Genomic DNA, 19515 nt, shown 5'->3' on the forward strand with positions numbered 1-19515 from the left:
GATAACAATTTTGACCGTTTAATCGTAGTGCTAACGAAATCTCAACAGTATGAAACTACCAGATTAATCACAATTAATATTAAATACAACAGTGTATTTCTGGAATGACAAAATCAATCACCCATATGCATTTATAAATATATACATACAATCCAGGAAGACCGTAACTAATTAGAGAAAGCATAAAATGTAAACATAAACAACTTTCCAATTAAAACTTCAAATTACAAATTTATCGTGACAGAAAAATTAACGCAAAAGTAATAGCAAAACTAGAACATAAATCCATCAACATGAGTTGTGCGGACTCCATCACTACACTACACGCGTCACAAAAGCACACACTAATCGAAACAAATTTTTGACAACACCCACGCGACGCAGCGACACGAAAACAGCTACAGCAATAAAGAATTTCGGGAATTAGCTTTGCACTGGCACCTGGAATGGAAACAAGCTTTTAATATATTTCCTAATCGCCTAATTGACTACTAGATGACGCTTCATTTTTATTTTTTCTATTTAAGAAAATACAAATTCATGTATATTCGACCAATTACTTTACGGGCGACAGATATTTTATTGGTGCGTATTTGAACAGCTTCAGAGAATTCAGCGCAGCGCATAAAAATGTGCGCCGGAGAGGGAACACAGGGCGAGTGCAATAAACAAGTGGTCTCATAAATAAACGCGTCACCAAGCGACAGCCCGTCGCCCAGTCAAAGAGGCAGTGAACCGTCGTCAGTTGCAGCTGATGATGCTGGCGACGGACAGTGTGTGCGCGGGCTGTCTTTGGAAGTGGTGGCCAGTCGTGCAGACGCTGCCTCCGTCCAGCAGCAGTGTGAACGCATTGTCGGTGCGACTGGTTCTATTACACTGACCCACATCTCGTTGCATTATTGATGGCGGCAGCCCGTTGAAATGGGGGAAACTTGCATACGAGATTCATACATACATACATACATGAGGAAACATTGGGAAGGGGGCCGTAATGTGGAATTTATGTCTGACTTTTATCAATATTTATTTAAAACAGCAGCTGAAGCAAGTGCGCTTTGGCAGCTTTTCTAAATATGGGAAGCAACTTTTTTAATTGTTCCGTTATGAATATTTATAAATTTTAAATAAAATTAATTTTTGATAACAGTAAAAATTTGGAGTTATACAGAAGGGAACTGAGAGCAGGGGATTTTAGTTATTTTTACCACTACACCCTCTTTATCTCAAAATATCCAGTTTTCAATATATTTTCATAGGTTAGGTTATAAGGCTATTTCCCAAAGGTAAACACACGTAGACTATACAAGACCGTCATTTGTAAAGCCAGGATCCCCCTCGTCATCCTCCATGAAGCTTCTACAGCTAGCATCCGGTAAGATTTTTAACCTTACCGCGTGGATTCCGATGATATAATGGCCAGTAAGAACTCCTACGACTGAAGAGAGGTAAGCTTTACTGAGGGCGAAGTGCTCGATTCACCTTAGGCCAGAAGGACAACGACGCAAGTACTAGTGACTGACCAGAGCCTGCCCAGCTCAGGCGAGGCCAATAGTAAACCACAATAGGACAACGGTGGTCCTACATGTCTCCATGCTACTAATAGTGAGACTGACGTTCCTGACCTTTCAAGCTCTTCAGCCTTACAATTTTCGCGTTTCCGTGGCCAGGAACCCAGATCAAGTATAACGATGCCACTGATAGTGAAAATAAGCATTCTTTAACCAACTTTGAGCGTATAATCAGCGAACTCAAGGTTAATATCGCTGTTCTACTATCGGAGTGGATCGTCACCTCCCTAAAGGTTGCTGCGCTTCAAAGCAAAATATCCGCCGCAGCTTTAATTGCAGCCATTTCCGCTGGAAAAACGCTGCAATAGTCTGGGACCTTAAAATTAGGGCGATGCGGAGTTCCCGACAGTAAACTCCCCCACCTACCTTTCCGGTCAACTTCGACCCATCCGTGAAGTTCTACCATACGCTAGATGCTCAAAACAGCTGCTTTGAAATGTGTTACCACTACTACTTTACTTTTTATAGTTACTGAAAGTATAGTTCCAAAACCAATTACACAGTTTAATGGAACAAAAATTAAACATAATTCGTTCACATTTGCATTCATTTTAATGTCTTTTAACAGTTTTTAACAAATATCTAAGTTTGATAAATGTTTTAGGCTTTTCTATTATAATTTTCGAGAACTGGTTGGGGTTTTGAACCTCAAATCTGGGACGTATTCGACTCATTTTCTAATGCAAGGAAACAATGGCTTTTGATTCTAACCGTTACATTACGTACGATGCTTACTTAGTATTAATAACAGAACGTTCAGAAAACGAGATAAAGACTCAATGACGAGAATATAAACAACAACAAGAGTAACACATAACGGCGTCCCAACCCTCACTCAAACAAACATGTGATGTCAATGGGAAGGTCAGCAAAGTCAAAATTCACTTAACTCCACTACTCAACTACATAACTCATTTGAAATATTTGCCGAAATGAAAATGAAAAACAAATAACTCCGAAATGTGGGTATCAAACGGAGATAGCCCAGGAATGCCAATGGCCAACGGTTAAACGGGCGCCAGAACACAAATAAAAAATATTGCTTAAAAGTAAGCTCACTACCGACCCAGATTTGGCACTTCATACATTTTTTACATTTTATTTTACCACAAATAAAAAAAAACTAAATAATACATGCCGATGTTATGGCGAGCTTTGCGATTCAAACCACAGCCCATAAAAGGCATTAAGAATAGTGGGAAATGCCAATAATAAATTCAAGTCCGTGCGCAGACAGACACACGCCTCTATATAAAACGAAAACAAACCGTTGAAATAGTAAGTGGAGAAAACAAAGTAGTAGAATCAGTGCGGAAAGCAATTATGAAAAGGAGACAGAGAAATTGTCAAAAATATTGTTTAACTGAGCGGAAAGAAATGCCATCTATTTTAAGAACAAATAAATACTTGCAAACCAAATTTCTTTGTCTTCTTATTTCAAGAGAAAGCTTTTATGTTCTTCGTATGTTAATGAGTAGCTTGAGAACTCCAAAACTAGTGTATGTGCATTGACTTCCGAAACTCATTTGGGTGGGGAAATGAACGCGACTTTTTAAATATGTATGAGAACTTCTGGCCCTAAATATTTCTATATTTCCGCACTATGCTAATCATTACAAAACTTCATTTCGTTAATGTATATGCAATTCTCTCAACTTTCTGTTCGACAAATCATGTCAACAACACAATCAGCGGACATTTCACTTTTGGTGAAGATGTTTTCAGATAAAGACAATAATGGAATGTGCATAGAATTAAAAAGGTGAATCTGTTATGAGACAATACCGTAAGGTACTGAAGAGATTGGAAGTTTGAAGAGAACAAAACACCGTAGACAATAAAGTCTTTTTATGAATTCTTTTGAAAAGAATTGATGCAGTCTTCGAACCTCGATGATCAGGTTCCTACAATTTATGGTTTTCAGATCTATTTAGTGTTTTATATATTTAATGAATTGACGAAGCCAATTAAGCACTTGACTCATTCAAAATAACCGTATGGGTCAATTGGACTTGTAAACATAAAAAAATTTAGTTCTGACCTGAGGATCTTACTATGTGCATCTTATGTTTTTGAGGTCGCTGAATCCGAATTCAAGGACCATTTAACTCCGTCAGATCACAGTTTTGACATAATCCCAAAAAAACCAATATCGCGGACGCGTTTTTAAAAATTTCAGCGGATTCGCTTGAAACTCGATGAACAAGAAAACATATTGTACATATACGTTCCACTTATAAAATGATGAATGGAATCTCAATACAGCAGTAACGTTTCAATGACCCGCATATATGTATACAAATATGTACATATCGACGTACTTTACCTACTTTTGTCGTACATTAATATTACATATATAAAATTAAATACAGGGTTTTTCAATAGGGTCGCTACAAAAGTAACCGATAGGGACAGCAAACGGCGCCATATTTTTCCCCGCTCTTCTGAAATTTCTCTTCAGTAATGTTTGCAATTTCACCATGGAAAGATATACGATTAAACAGTGAGTCGAAATTTTTAAAAATTATTACCGAAATTCGGAGTTAGTGGCCCCAACTTTAAGAGCGCTACGTTCAATTTATGAGGCTCTATGAGTCAGCATTGCAACCGGTTTATGGGCCGGCGACGTCATTGGGCCGTACTTCTTCCGCTACCGCTCAATGAAAACTGAATACTTTTCTTCTGCAAGCGTGCCCGTGGTGGCCATGCAAAATAAATCGATTTCCATACAAAAATTCCATTAATATCCCAAAAGCGTTTTTGTTTTATTGAAAAAAACTTTTGTTTTGCTCTTATTGAAAACCCCTTTATTTAATGAAAAATGCGTGCATTCGAGCGCAGACCGAAGATCAATGAGCACACTTCCTGTGTGAAGGGACATGACTTTAATAAAACAAGTGCACCGTACTTCCCAAACCGATGACATCTACATACATATAATTGTTGCTGTATATATGTATAATATATATGTATGACAATTAGTGCCTATAACAACACTCATAGGTAACTCAATATATAGAAACTAAAATACGAATGTGCTACATATAATAAGAATATACATATATTATTTATTTATTTTAATTCTTCATTTTTATTTTAGAAAAAAATTAAACGCTTATAAATATTTAAAATGATTTTAAGATTAAAAAATTACAACCTGAAGATCGAATTTTTATTAGTTATAAATACATATGCATATTTATTTGTTTTTAATAATTGCAGCTTTGCAACGACCATTTTGACTTGTTTTCCAAGTAGAAAATATTATGGCTCTCATTTCAGCATGCGAGTATTTTCGATACAATTCACACTATTGCGTGTATACAATTGTTTGTGAACAAATGTACAATAATATTTAGTTGTATTACCGGTAGACAGTGACACATTGGCTCCAGCGCACAGCTGGTCAATCGCGCGTTTACCCAACCAATTCGGTGCTTGTGGTCACCCAGGCAGAACCGATATATAATAATAAACAAATTAAAAAGAATAACAATTGAGCCATTCATTGGAAATGTTGATGGACGACGGATGGATGACTACAAACTCAACCTTTTTATTGCATTTATTTATTTATTTAATGGGGATGGATTTGAAATTGTTTATCAATTGTTTTTATACTTTTTACATGTAATTCTGTGTCTTTAGACCGTTTTTGTGACTCATTGCTTGGACAACGAATTAAGTGTTGGAGTTGAGCTTGCACGTATAGTGGATAAAACGTAAACATCGTGTATATCATACAAATAAAGAGAGGAGGTTATAAACGCTCTATTTACGGATTTATAAACATTTAATTATTATGAAAATAGTATCTGTGTTATCATAATATTTTGTCGAAATTTTGTATTCTATGTCACAAAAATTTAAATTTTAAAATCAAAAAATAAAAAAATACAAGTATTTTATTATATTAATTTTAGACCGCAAACTTTATTTAGTTGTTGGTATACTATTTTTTGTTTGTGTAAAAAATTAATTTATTCATATTTATTTATTATTCATTTAATAATATTATATTCAAATTGAAAACATTTGGCAAGCTTTCAAAATTGTACACTCAAGTTTATGCAATTAAACCTTTAGCTGCTCAAGTGGGTACGAAATATTATCAGGTATTGGAGCTCAAACAGTTTAAATGCTTTGTTTAAGTACAAATATCATGATGCATCCTTTTTATTAGCAAAAACTTTAAACTATGTATTTAAATATTTATTAATAAGTTCATGAAAACGCCTTATTCAATACAACGCAAACGTCTCTCGTGTGCCTTGCATTGTTCCATGTTTATGTGTATGTATGTATAAATAAGTATGCAATGTATTTGTGTTTCATTTTCACCTCCCCACATTTTTTGTTCAAGTAATTTCAAATTCTGTAGGCGTTTACAGAATTTGCAAAACAAATAATGAACGCTCAAGTTCACTTCCAGCGTCCGTTGGTTGTAACGCTTTGTTGCGTTTCGGTATATTTATCCAGTCAACGCTTCAGCGCTTTTCTCTGACTCATCGGTGCTTTGTTACATTTTCGCGATTTTTATGTTTATTTTGATTTCCATATTTATTTGTTTGTAACTTTGCCGTTTGCAACACAGGTGTGAAATTATTTATCAGCGGGTTAAGTTTTCCGTGAATTTGTGTGCGGGATTTTGTAAGTAATTATAAATATGTACATACATACATATGTATAATGTATGTACTTAGCTAGTTTATCGCCTGTAGAGTTTGCGTGCCGAAGTCGTTAAAATTCTACACAATAATTACTCGCACTTTAAAGATTAATAACGGGTGATTTTTTTGAGGTTAGGATTTTCATGCATTAGTATTTGACAGATCACGTGGGATTTCAGACATGGTGTCAAAGAGAAAGATGCTCAGTATGCTTTGACATTTCATCATGAATAGACTTACTAACGAGCAACGCTTGCAAATCATTGAATTTTATTACCAAAATCAGTGTTCGGTTCGAAATGTGTTTATCGACAAATTTTGTTCAGCGATGAGGCTCATTTCTGGTTGAATGGCTACGTAAATAAGCAAAATTGCCGCATTTGGGGTGAAGAGCAACCAGAAGCCGTTCAAGAACTGCCCATGCATCCCGAAAAATGCACTGTTTGGTGTGGTTTGTACGCTGGTGGAATCATTGGACCGTATTTTTTCAAAGATGCTGTTGGACGCAACGTTACGGTGAATGGCGATCGCTATCGTTCGATGCTAACAAACTTTTTGTTGCCAAAAATGGAAGAACTGAACTTGGTTGACATGTGGTTTCAACAAGATGGCGCTACATGCCACACAGCTCGCGATTCTATGGCCATTTTGAGGGAAAACTTCGGAGAACAATTCATCTCAAGAAATGGACCCGTAAGTTGGCCACCAAGATCATGCGATTTAACGCCTTTAGACTATTTTTTGTGGGGCTACGTCAAGTCTAAAGTCTACAGAAATAAGCCAGCAACTATTCCAGCTTTGGAAGACAACATTTCCGAAGAAATTCGGGCTATTCCGGCCGAAATGCTCGAAAAAGTTGCCCAAAATTGGACTTTCCGAATGGACCACCTAAGACGCAGCCGCGGTCAACATTTAAATGAAATTATCTTCAAAAAGTAAATGTCATGAACCAATCTAACGTTTCAAATAAAGAACCGATGAAACCGAAATTTTATGCGTTTTTTTTTTTAAAAAAGTTATCAAGCTCTTAAAAAATCACCCTTTACGCTTATCCCTTCACTTACACATATAATACACAAAAATACACTCGCATAAAGCGGAATAGGGTCGCCCGCCGTTAAAAATTCATGCGAAATCTGATGACTTCATTCAAAGTTATTTGCTTAAGTACTTTTGTGGTTTGATTAATTGTCCTCCTTAGCTATGGATACCTTCTTTATGCTAATAACGTGTTCACACGATGATGACTCCACTGGACATTTATCATATGTTAATAAGTGGCACGTTAATTTTTGCCCGTTGTATGCATACAACTATCCAAAGTGATGGTAAACTAAAATTACTGGACTTACCAAATAAATAATTGTCAATAATCGACTAATAAAAATCGCAATCACTATATCCCCACACATCACTAGTAATTTATGGAATTTTATTTAATAAATTTTTTTCAGAAATTCAGCTTTATCTTAATGAAATTTAAGAATTGCTATGAATTAAATATTTTCTTACTTGCAAATCTACTTTTCACTAAAGTCACTTACGCACATAATATTAGACATGGATTTTTATTCATAAACGTTCAATTTATAATGAGGCAAAAATAAATTATACAAATAAATAAGTCAATAAAGACACTTTAAAAGCTGCCAACGCTTTAACGAATAGTACCAGTGTACGGATTGACACTAACTGACGATCTAACAGGACTTTCTATTAAAAAAGCTACGTGTTGAAAACAATAGTTTCCACAATACGGGTGCGAAAATACCAGCTGAGAATTGACTGGCCATGAATATAGACGTATCATCGTGTTTGCCGTGGTATGCTGCCGGCACGAGCACAATAGCTGGATTCATAGTAGCACCGGTCCATTGTCCCTACACAAATGCGTAATAATTAAGTACGGCGGAATAAAATTATAATAAACAATATTCTACAACTTACACCGGCAAGTGAACAAGCGGCCACTAGTAAACCAATGCGCAGCGACACCGAGTCCAAATAGGAAGAGTTTCTGGCGTCCCACAACGCACACCAACCGAAGATCAACGTGGTGGTCAGCACTAACTCAATGACGAACGCTTGATCCCACGACAGACCACCATTCGACTTCACTAGGCACAAATCCTTCGAGATGGCATCGGAAGGCAACATGGCGGTTAGTAGAAAGAAACCAGTGAGCGCACCCAAAAACTGCGCCATCATGTAAATGAGCGCCATTTTAAACGAAATGTAACGCATCATGTAGCATGCGAGTGTGATGCAAGGATTCGCATGACCGCCCGACACGAAGCCGAAACAGTGCACTATGATCATAACGACAAGTCCGTATTGGAGTTTCAATATTTCGCAGCTGTCTGCACAGCCGAGACAGTGGAGCGCCACCAGCAGTGCTGTGCCGGAGAATTCGCCCAGATAGCGCATTATTGTCACGAATTTGTTAGCCATGGTTTCAGGATTAGTTTTTCAATTTTTTTTTAATTTCTGTATATTCTCAAGAAATTTGTTTGTGTTATTGCAAGTGAACGCGAATTTAATTATAACTAGGAATTTATATTTATTTACTTATTGTTTTGTTTAAGAAACGTTAAAGCACGTTGACTTGGAAATTGTCGAGTGTTATTGCATGATTTTTTTAACAGCAAAGGAAAAGCAACATTTTTACAAAAATTGTGAAACGAAAAGTAATATGTTACTTTGTCATATATAGAAGGGCGTTCACAGTGTATACATTTGAAGTATCCTAATTTTTCATTAATGTAAGTTTCCTATATTTTAGTTTTTTTTAGTGGAATTAAATATTGTCCAAATAGTTTTTGGCGATTTAAAAGGGTAATTTCAATTTAATAAATCAATACCGTGAATACTTAAATTAAATGAACCAACAACTTCAATAAAAACAAATATTATAAAAAAACATATGTTGTTGTTATTGTTTTAGTTGTACTTTTGAAGAATGTTGCCGATTTGACAGTCCTTGGTCGAATAAAAATTCGGAATCGTTCCGCTAGCATAGTGCCGAATGCCGTGGGAACAAGGAGAACCATTGTAGATTAGAGCACATATCAGCTCGGAAATACTTTTACAACGCCAACAATTTAGGTGAACTGTGCAATTCAGAAATTGCAAGAAGATATTGCAGCCATTATGTTCGATGCAAACACCTGCTGAGCCCCGGAAGCGCAAATACATTTGCAGTTATGAATGAAGAAATACAACACCAATAAACTCAACAAACATATTTACGAATCAGTCAGTGAATATGCACTGAAGTACGTGTATAATGCCACACACACAAATAAATATTTGTACGAGCATTTCCTTAACCTCAGACAACAATATCCTGTTCACCGTCAGCTACGATGGCCAGGTAGTCAAATAGTGACAGTAAATTTTCATTCCATCACATCCTGCAATTATGCAAACAATTACGAAAACGACCGCATTTCGTAGGGCCATTAAAGGACAACGACCTGCCGCTTACTAAGCGTTGCAACAAGGATTTCGAGAAAAAACAGCGCGTTAAATGGATTATCCTCGAGTTTGTGTCGTGAAGTACACACTGATCGAACAGACACAAAGGCTAACGGTAAGTTATGTAATAATTTGTCACATGGTTTCCAATCAGTAACTAATAAAACTCAATTTAACGCCTAAATGAATTACACCAACTAATTTGGTTACGCGAAGCACAGCTCAAATGGATGCGATAGGAAAATGCCACTAGTGCATTTATGTATTTATACACATTTTGGTATATACATACATACATACATACGTACGAGTATATGGTTTTACGATAAGTCATGCCTTTGCATTTATTGAATTGCCCATCACTGCTACAATTGTTTTTGTTGAACTTATATTTAGTAATTTTAAATCGAAATTCTCAAATTTTAGTAACATTTTATACAAATGTACATATCAAATATATTTATGTACATACTGGACAACTCCCTCGAAAACAACCAAATTCAGCAGCCTCAACTATATAGCATTCGATATTGTTTTATCATTCCGAATTTTTGCGGGCACTTTTTCTTATTCTTCTTCTTTTTTTTTGTATTTCCGCCAACAACCTGTTTTCGTGCGTTGCTGCAGTTACTCATATTTGAGCACACATTTATTTGTGTATTTTGGTGTATAACTCGTAGAGATGTACATGTATTCCTGCAGGGATTTATATTTCAACGTCTGAGCGCTTTGTGCATTTTCACACGTTCGTACGCTCACTTTGTTGTTGCCCTTTTTCTGCGCTGTCACAACTGCAGTTCCTTCTGCTGGTAAATATTTCGGCATTATGAAGTCACATATGTACAGAGATACATACAAATTACACCAAAGCTAATACTTAACATAAAAAATTTTCCAAATCGGTTAAATGCAAGGATGTGCTATCTATAGACAATATATACAATACCCATATGTACATATGTATGAATGTATATAAGCAAGTAAACCTTTTGTGCTTCATCACGATATGAATTTGTTTATCTTCCCGCTTTCATTATACCTACACTGCAATTGTTGCAAGTAGGTGTTTCACTTTGTCTCTGCCTAGTTCCGTCAGTAAATACATCTTCAATAATTTCAAAGCAAGCAGGGACAATTACATTTTCAACAATAACCTTTAGAACAACAAAAAAAGGATCTTCACTAGATGAAACAGTCCACAACAACAAAAAACACAAATTTTAATGCATTCGAATCTCTGACACATTTACTATTTAGTTCAGCTATTAGGACACATGTTTGTATGTCAGGTGAATTTATGACTCATTCGATAAGGACAACAAAATGGAATAGAACAAAAATATTACAAGATATCCAATTAACAAATAGGAATATTAAAATCGTTGACGTTTTTAAGAATATGTATTGTCTCAGCTTTGATATAAGATCCATAAGGAACACACACAGTTAAACTTTGTTTACATTAAATTTCTCATTTCACTTCGGAAACATAGACAAATAAACATTCACATCTGTATGTTTGATTTATGTGTAGACGAATTTATTTAATAAAATGCCAGCGGAAGTAGCTTTCATCATGAACACGTCAAAACTCACCATAAGATGGGCAAAAGTGTCAAAGCAAGGACCAGAACAATGCGTATCTCACAAGCCAACTTGAAAAAATCTTGCACATTATGAAAGAAGCAACGTCACAACAAACACAATGCATAAAGAAAATGAAGAAGTATAAGATTAAAACAAGATTTTGTGAGGAGAAGAAAATAAAATGCAATTCAGTGGAGTAAACAAGCTATTGGTATTTCAATAGGTGTGGGTGGATGTAAGAAGCCGGGTAGCGAAAGAAACGCAATACGAATATACGGAGGACATGCCGAAAACGAAAGAGGCATATAAGCCCGATTCAACGCACACGAGTATAATTTGGGTGGAAGCATATGTACGGTAGAAGACACAGCATACATACAAAGTTTTCACGAACACACCCACATATACCACATACACATTGTAAGCATCTTCCCAAATAATTAAAACTTGAATTAACAATTTTTGTTTTTCATGTGTACGATATAAACAAGGGAAATGCATATGAACTTAGTGAAATAACAAAAATGATTACTCACCGTTTAAATCCTTCGTCAACTGGGAACGCGTCGACATCTTACCCAACTTGTGCAGAATTTTTGCGGCGAAAGTCAAGTGGAGCGCAACTGGAGCGCAGCAATGCACGCCAGCAAAACAGGATTTACCGGAAATTCAAAGAGTAGGTGTTGGCGGTGCAACAACGGAAGGGATTGTCGTTGTTGGCTCTTGCGTTGAGGCTGTGGTTGCCAGTGAGGCAAGTGGCCTTCCGTGCCCTTCCAACTGTTATCGTTTTTGTTGCCGTTTAACCGCTTGAGCTGGTAGATGTTTTTATTTGTCGCTTTTTATGTGTTTGGCCAACCGCTTGGCGTATCCAAATTCTTTTGGAACTGAATGAACGCGTCTGCGGCGGAAACTAGATTTGTAATTTAAATGATTTTAATTTCTTCTCTACACACAGGTTTTATTTCACTTGCTCTTGTTTGTAGACAATACCGAATGCGATTTACTTGTAAAAGTCTCGAATTCTTTTATTAAACATTTTGTTAACTTTAAACTTTTTTTATTTATTTTGGAGCTATTTAATAGCATAATTTTAAGCACACATTTTCATTTGATTTCAATACACTTTGTATGCGTTTTGCACTTTTCTTACTTTTTTCGCACAAAAAACTCAATCAACGAACTTTGATACAACAAACACAGGCAATTGAAGAGAAAAGTGGAGAAGTGAAAATCCACCCTCTTGTTAGGAAAAATTTCCTATTAAGCACTTTCAGCTTTTATCGGCCAACTTTCACAGCAAAATAAACCGATTCTTTCCGGCACAACTTCTTTACACTAAATCCACTCAACTTTCATTCAGAATATTTCATTTGTTAAAAAACTTTTACTTTTTTATTACTTTATTAGCGCATTATCAAAAACTGCTACTGACCGGAGATGGTAATGAAAACAGAATATCAGGCGAAAACCAGCGCAAACACAACCTGGCCCTTTCAAATCTTAAACGAAAATGGGCAACAGAGAAATATAATGATACCGAGTGTAAGTAATCGGATACTCATATCTCCAGCACTACTTTAATCGATAACAAATAGTAGGGCAGTCCATGAAGATTACAAAATTTGGGTTCAGATCCAAATATATATGAGATTTATTCTGTAATTTTTGAATAGACCTATAAGCACTCGTTTTAGAAAAAATTACGATAAGAAATTATTAGAATTTACCCATAAAGTAATAAGTATAAGTTTTATATGCTGAAGATGTCAATAAGTTAAATAAATTCAGATGAAATTATAAAAATAATTTACAAATATAGATAGATTAATTTTCAGAAACCCTACCTTCACTTTATTCGGATTTTGAATAAATTATCAAAAATTGTATGCCAAAGAAATTAATTTCATTTTTGAGAATTTTATTTTATGGAATTATTAATTACCCTACAAAGATGGAAATATAAAATGATACACTCACTTTTACTATCTGGCAACGCTAGAAGAACTGTTGAAAAGGCGCATTTAGAGAGAAACGAGTGCAGTGTTTTGTGAACAGCTCTTATAAGAAATTAAGAAAATGGTGCATTTAAGTGTATTAAATAAAACAACACGATTGCAAAGGATGCTTATGCCTTTAAGTAAGTAGTAATTTATTTTAAGAAGTTCAACGAAAAGCTGTGTAAGTTCGTGCGTCTTGGAATAGAAATAATTTGTATTTTACAAATTATTTCACAACATTGACATAACGTGCAATGTCAAATGCTGTCAATTGAGTCTGAGAACAGTTCTTGTGCACTCAGCTGAGCTAACAAAATTTCCAATTGCAAGTTATAAATACTTAAAAGTATTTGAATTTATAAATTAAATAAATGTCAATTAAATTCATTGTATGAAAAAAGACAATAGTTGCGAAATAAAGTATTTGAAATTCCACATTTAAAGCGTGTTAATGGCAGCAAAAGAGAACGATATGGATTATCTATTAGAGCGGCAACAGCTGACAAGTGACAAGCCGGCTTCACGAATGGGTGCCACAAATTTGGTTAAGCTCGTAAAACAGCTTATAAAAGAAAAGCAATATGAGGGTGTTGCACTTTTGTTTACCAGCGAAACAGAATCTGAGCGTAATCTGGAATGCCTTAAGACCGTTGGCAGTGATCTGTATCATGATGTTTGTGTGCCTAATATGACAACGGAAATTCACGACAAACAACTCCCATTGTACAATTGTTCGGAGGAGTTATTATATTTAATTGCAAAGTACGGTCCAATGGAGGAACTATTGCTCGAACTGTTGGAGCTGATTGAAGAACAAAAGTCAGAGTATGTATTCTCTTCATCATTGCGTGCCTTACAAGCAGTATTACTACGAATGGGTGAGAAGAAACCCCGTGCACTTGAATGGAGTTTGAATTCAATACACACGCGTATTGAAGGTTTGCCACTGCCAAAATATCTACAAGAAGGCTATGACAAAAAGCAAGAGCGGCTACTTGAGCAAAATGCAGAAATTGAAAAATTATTGATGCATTATATCACATTAAATCTCTTCTACGAGCCACTATTGAATGACGTGCTCTCCCAGCAACGTTCATGTGATCAACAATTCTTCGATACGAGTATAAATAGACGTAATGTACTTTGCTGTTTCTTAATACAAATGCTTGGAAAGCCTTTAGCGCTATTGGATTTGACAGCCGATGATCGTAAGACGAATACGTATACCATACAATGTGCACGCAAATTAACTGAAAGTGCCACTGGTTGCTTGGTAGATCCACTACGTGTACTTTCCGTAGGTGAGCAACGTGTACGTTATAAACGACGATTGGACAGCGAGAAAGGAGTACAAGAAATGAGTTCAAACAATATATTTCTTATAGAAGAAAAACTACCTTTAGACGCTTTGTCAATTTATTTTTACATGTTGTTTGTGGAAGAGATTAGTTTGGATAGTGTGCCAAAAATTTATTCACCACTTTACATATTCGAATCATGTTTGTATTATGTTAACGAATTATTGGCTCATGAGGCACCTCCATTACATGAACGTGCTCTATTGCTGGCAAAACGATTGTGTGACAAACTTTCATCCACCCAGATTTCTGCTAACTCCTTGCAGCTGGAGGTGCACAAGAATTTTTGTAATTCTCTCTGCAACATAGTTGGTTATTCAACGCAAAATTTCTTGCGGCAAATCGGCGTTAAACTCCTACGCCAGTATATACTACAGTTTGATGATGAGGGTAAATATTTGGTGTTAAAGAATCTTCTACGCACAGTAACGCACCATGGCATCTCCGGCTACCTGGCTATATTGTATAAAGATCTTGTTGCAAATGCATTAGTTTCCGCCACAACCGATCTGCCGTCATCCTTCTCTGGCAAGGATTTCCACACAATCTTCTTACAATACATATGCCGCCTACCACACGGCGCAAAAACTGACCTTATCGAGCATGCCGACAAATTGATTTCCACGCTGAACGCTTTACGATTTTTCGCCATTAAAGATTTACACAATCGCACTGGACTCTGGGATATAATGCCGGAAATCGAGAAACAATTCCTTGAGCCGCTGCGTAAAGGTTTGGATATATCTGTCGCACATTACAAAGCCGAGTTAAAACGTGTAGAATGTGGATTAGATGCCGAAGCAGAGGCGGAGGAACGCAAAAATTTAGAAATCTTGGATATAAACATAGCAAATGCTACATCTGAAAGTGGAAAATTGGATGCACAATTGACGCGTCAACGTAAAACTGAAATACTGAACCAAAATTTGTGTACTTTCGATTTGATACGAAGTCTCCTAGGACGCACAGTTGAATGCGTTGAAAACGCGAATAGAATGTCGAAAATCACCGCGATCTAACATAGTTATTTTCATGTGTATTATTTATAAAAAAATCAAAAATAAAATTATTATTTCAATTCTAAAATTTTAACGATAGTGTTTTTTATTGTGGTGTGATCATTCAGAATTTTAGAGGTTAGAGTGGAAGCTGTTTTTTTTAATTGGTAATTTCCAAATAAATTTAGTTATTTAATAATTTGTTCTTTAATTCAGGTGCTCACTGCTCCGTTGTGGCCTGCAGCGCTGAAGCCTCCACATTGTTAACGCAGCGTCATCGTGCATATTCGCAGTTAAATCAGTGTAACAACCCTAAGTCGCTCACACACACCGCTGCTACACATTTTTCTCACACAATAACCACCGCCTCACTATTTCACATAAATGTCGCACGCCTCAAGTCTACCTCATCCACCAGCAGCTCGGAATCCATAAACAAATTTCGCGAGCGTGAAGAGCAGAGGGAGCGCGAGTATGAGGAGAAAAAAACGGCCGAAGAGGCGCAGGCAGAGGATGAGGCTAAACGTGCTAAAATAGATGCCATACGCACACAAATTCTAGAAGCGGCCTTGCCACATGTACCCGAACTGGGTTGGACACGTGATGCCATTGTGAAGGGCGCCGAAGAAGCTGGCTTCCCCAGCGTGGTGCATGGCATGTTCCCAGATGGCGGCTATGCGCTTGTATCATACTTCTATGGCAAATGCAACGATGAAGTGGTACGCCGTTTGCAGGAGGAGACACAAAACTGCAAATTGGCTGTTGGTGACCCCTTAGACTTCTTGGTGCGTGCTGTGCGCACCCGTCTAGAAATGATTGTGCCATACAAGTCGCAATGGTCACAAGCCCTGGCGCTGATAGCATTGCCACAGAATGCCGCCACTTCGCTGGCTCAGGTTTTGACACTGGTCGATGACATCTGCTATTATGCTGGCGATCGGTCCGTCGATGTAAGTCATCAATATCTGTGTTTTTAGAAACGTTTTATTAATTATTTATGTTATTCATTATATTCTTACAGTTTGGCTGGTATACACGTCGCATTGGCTTGGCCACAATTATGAAAATGACCGAACTGTTTATGCTGCAGGACAGCTCAGCGGATCACGCAAACACTTGGGAGTTCCTAAGAAATCGTATGGACGAGGCGGTACAATTACAATCGATACTCTCCGAAACTGAGGGCATGACACACAGTTTCACACGTTCGTTTAATTCAGCTTTCATAACAGTAAGTTACATGCGTTTGAAATTTCAAAATTTGCAAGTGCTTAATGCTCAATATAATTCGATTTTAACAGGCACGCAATATATTGGGCGTCGACTACAGACGTAGGTAAAGTCTGCATGCAAAACTAAGGATTCCAAATCTGCAGGCTGACAACAAAACAGAAGTTCAACGTAGGCATAGCACATGGAAATAGCCATATAATTTAGTTGTTAAACGATTTGTTTATAAATGTTTTTTTTTTTTATTAACATCAAAGTCATAAAACCAGTGATAAACTGTTTTCTTCATTAATGTGAAAAGAAATTTCTTTAATTACTTAGCGTTTAAGTATTAAATTTAGATATAACATTACTTAGCTTTTCGCTAATGCGCTGATACCAAATTAGTTATACATAAATTTATTTATTTTTAAGTATCGTTCAGTTTTCCATTTTTCTTTTTTTTTTTTTTGTTTAAGTGTTTGTATGATTTTTTCGATGTGTGCTTGGGCGTGAATTTCGCGAAATTCACACCTCACTCTCTGGCATATGTTTATTTACGATCACTGCAAAAGCCATGTTCGCCTTGCACAGACCAAGCAACAAAACTAACAAAAACGTTACCCACCTAGCAATGTGTAAATTACATAGCCTAGAAGCTAAGTAGCACAACGCTTATTGTTTACATATTGTTTCGAATTATTAAACTTCTACCGGCACATACTAGAAAGCACGAAGAAGACATGAAGAGACTATGTGGAACTTACGTGCTTCAATACTTCAATAGAATGTTATGTAATTATGGATTATGGATTTCATATTATGTATGTACATATGATGTTATTGAACACAATTTTACAAATTATAAAAACAATTAAAAAAAATAAAACATAAAACAATGGAAACGGATATATTTGTATATTATAACTTCGGGTGTGTCGTACACGGGTTGATTGTGATCAACACAGTGGAGTTGGCACTCGAACACCAAAGAATAATACATATATAAACCTAAGTACACACATATGAATGTATGTATGTTGACGTCGGGATGTCGCCTTCTGTCTTAGCTTTGTTTGTTGAATAATTTGGATATTTTGGATACTAATAGTCAAAAAACATATGAGATCGAATACAGTTTTATAACCACAAATTGCTGATATTCACTTCTCAATAATAGCATGACTGCCGATTATACACAAATCGTCTATTTAAGCAAATGTCATTATAAGCAAATTTTGTGCACACTCGAGTATACCTCGATCACATTCAATACGATCTCGTTCATGAACGAGTGTCAACTCGGCACTCTGTTAAAACAAACATGTAATTCGAGTGTTTCGCACAGCACGTTCGCCTTGAACTCGTCCCCTAGCGATCAATACATGAATTTCATACTGACCGTTGCAGCTCTTTGATCTGAGTATATCCTCCCAAAATGTGCTAAGGATTGGGCAACTCCAACTCAACATTTTGAATTATTTCAGTCATTTTTGCACGGAATGAGATCGCTTCGTACTTGAGAGTAATTTGTATATACAATAGTGTCTTAATAAAGGCATAAAAACATGTATAGTTAAATTCATCTAAAATTCATTTTGATACTGATTAATTTACATTAAATATACAATATAACAATATATTGTGAAGCCAGGTCACTTTGCACTTGGTCTTTCCACCGGAGTGGATGTCGTCCTCTGCCGCAGCTTCCTCCAGCGGGTACTGCATCGAACACTTTCCAAGCTGAAGCGCTTTCGTCATTCGAACAACATGACCTAGCCAGCGTAGCCGCTGTCTTTTTATTCGCTGAACTATGTCAATGTCGTCGTATAAATCGTACAGCTCATTGTTCCATCGTCTGCGGTATTCGCCGTTGCCAATGTTCAGAGGACCATAAATCTTACGCATAACCTTTCTCTCGAAAACCCCAAGAGTCGTCTCATCGGATGTTGTCATCGTCCACGCATCGGCGCCATACATCAGGACGGGAATAATGAGAGACTTGTAGAGTTTGATTTTTGTTCGTCGAGAGAGGACTTTACTACTCAGTCCAAAGTAACACATGTTGGCAAGAGTGATTCTGCGTTGGATTTCAAGGCTGACATTGTTGGTGTTGTTAACGCTGGTTCCCAAGTAGACGAAACTATCTACTACTTCAAAGGTATGACTGTTAACAGTGACGTGGGAGCCAAGACGCGAGTGCGCTGACTGTTTGTTTGATGACAGGAGATATTTCGTCTTGTCCTCAATCACCATCAGACCCATACGCTTCGCTTCTTTATCTAGTCTGGAAAAAGCAGAACAAACGGCGCGGTTGTTGCTTCCGATGATATCAATATCATCGGTATACGCCAGCAGCTGTACACTCTTGTAGAAGATTGTACCTTCTCTATTTAGCTCTGCAGCTCGTATTATTTTTTCCAGTAATAGATTGAAGAAGTCGCACGATAATGAGTCACCCTGTCTGAAGCCTCGTTTGGTATCGAACAGCTCGGAGAGGTCCTTCCCGATCCTGACGGAGCTTTTGGTGTTGCTCAACGTCAGTTTACATAGCCGTATTAGTGTTGCAGGGATACCAAATTCAGACATCGCGGCATAAAGGCAGCTCCTTTTCGTGCTATCGAAGCCAGCTTTAAAATCGATGAAAAGAT

At 36.7% G+C, this 19515-nt stretch overlaps 4 protein-coding genes and 1 long non-coding RNA gene across 5 annotated transcripts in view; 3 read left to right on the forward strand and 2 right to left on the reverse strand.

The window, feature by feature from the left end:
* LOC105215227 (F-actin-uncapping protein LRRC16A) overlaps nucleotides 1-12807 on the reverse strand; it is a 76887-nt gene extending 64080 nt beyond the window's left edge. The window contains 1 exon segment of the mRNA XM_054233903.1: nucleotides 11839-12807. Coding sequence (XP_054089878.1) covers nucleotides 11839-11875 — 37 coding nt within the window. The 5' untranslated portion in view covers nucleotides 11876-12807.
* LOC105215226 (aquaporin-2) lies at nucleotides 7791-8884 on the reverse strand. Its single transcript, XM_011189029.3, has 2 exons — nucleotides 8186-8884; nucleotides 7791-8118 (listed from the first exon to the last, which is right to left on the reverse strand). The coding sequence occupies exons 1-2, from the start codon at nucleotides 8687-8689 to the stop codon at nucleotides 7939-7941; spliced, it is 684 nt and encodes a 227-aa protein (XP_011187331.1). The 5' UTR covers nucleotides 8690-8884; the 3' UTR covers nucleotides 7791-7938.
* On the forward strand, nucleotides 10888-12176 carry LOC128922669 (uncharacterized). The gene is made up of 2 exons (XR_008471848.1): nucleotides 10888-11722; nucleotides 11794-12176. It is a non-coding gene; the product is annotated as an uncharacterized LOC128922669 (long non-coding RNA).
* A 472-nt stretch (nucleotides 12808-13279) lies between the features above and the next one.
* LOC105215229 (ubiquinone biosynthesis protein COQ9, mitochondrial) lies at nucleotides 13280-17773 on the forward strand. Its single transcript, XM_011189032.3, has 4 exons — nucleotides 13280-13439; nucleotides 15872-16605; nucleotides 16677-16886; nucleotides 16957-17773. Exons 1-4 carry the CDS (start codon nucleotides 13379-13381, stop codon nucleotides 16993-16995), a joined length of 1044 nt encoding a protein of 347 aa, XP_011187334.1. The 5' UTR covers nucleotides 13280-13378; the 3' UTR covers nucleotides 16996-17773.
* LOC105215228 (glomulin) lies at nucleotides 13468-15749 on the forward strand. Its single transcript, XM_011189031.3, has one exon. It carries the CDS (start codon nucleotides 13751-13753, stop codon nucleotides 15674-15676), a length of 1926 nt encoding a protein of 641 aa, XP_011187333.1. The 5' UTR covers nucleotides 13468-13750; the 3' UTR covers nucleotides 15677-15749.
* Nucleotides 17774-19515: the final 1742 nt, after the last annotated feature.

This window comes from Zeugodacus cucurbitae, chromosome 6 (genome assembly GCF_028554725.1).
Source record: "Zeugodacus cucurbitae isolate PBARC_wt_2022May chromosome 6, idZeuCucr1.2, whole genome shotgun sequence".
Lineage (NCBI taxonomy): Eukaryota > Metazoa > Arthropoda > Insecta > Diptera > Tephritidae > Zeugodacus > Zeugodacus cucurbitae.

Excerpts from the sequence above, each read along its gene's own strand:
- LOC105215226 (XM_011189029.3), bottom strand. The coding sequence starts at position 8,689 with ATGGCTAACAAATTCGTGACAATAATGCGCTATCTGGGCGAATTCTCC. Across the intron at positions 8,119-8,185 it reads CCGCTTGTTCACTTGCCGGT|GGACAATGGACCGGTGCTAC; the intron begins GTAAGTTGTAGA and ends GCATTTGTGTAG.
- LOC105215229 (XM_011189032.3), top strand. The coding sequence starts at position 13,379 with ATGGTGCATTTAAGTGTATTAAATAAAACAACACGATTGCAAAGGATG. Across the intron at positions 13,440-15,871 it reads AAGGATGCTTATGCCTTTAA|GTGCTCACTGCTCCGTTGTG; the intron begins GTAAGTAGTAAT and ends TCTTTAATTCAG. Across the intron at positions 16,606-16,676 it reads CTGGCGATCGGTCCGTCGAT|TTTGGCTGGTATACACGTCG; the intron begins GTAAGTCATCAA and ends ATATTCTTACAG.
- LOC105215228 (XM_011189031.3), top strand. The coding sequence starts at position 13,751 with ATGGCAGCAAAAGAGAACGATATGGATTATCTATTAGAGCGGCAACAG.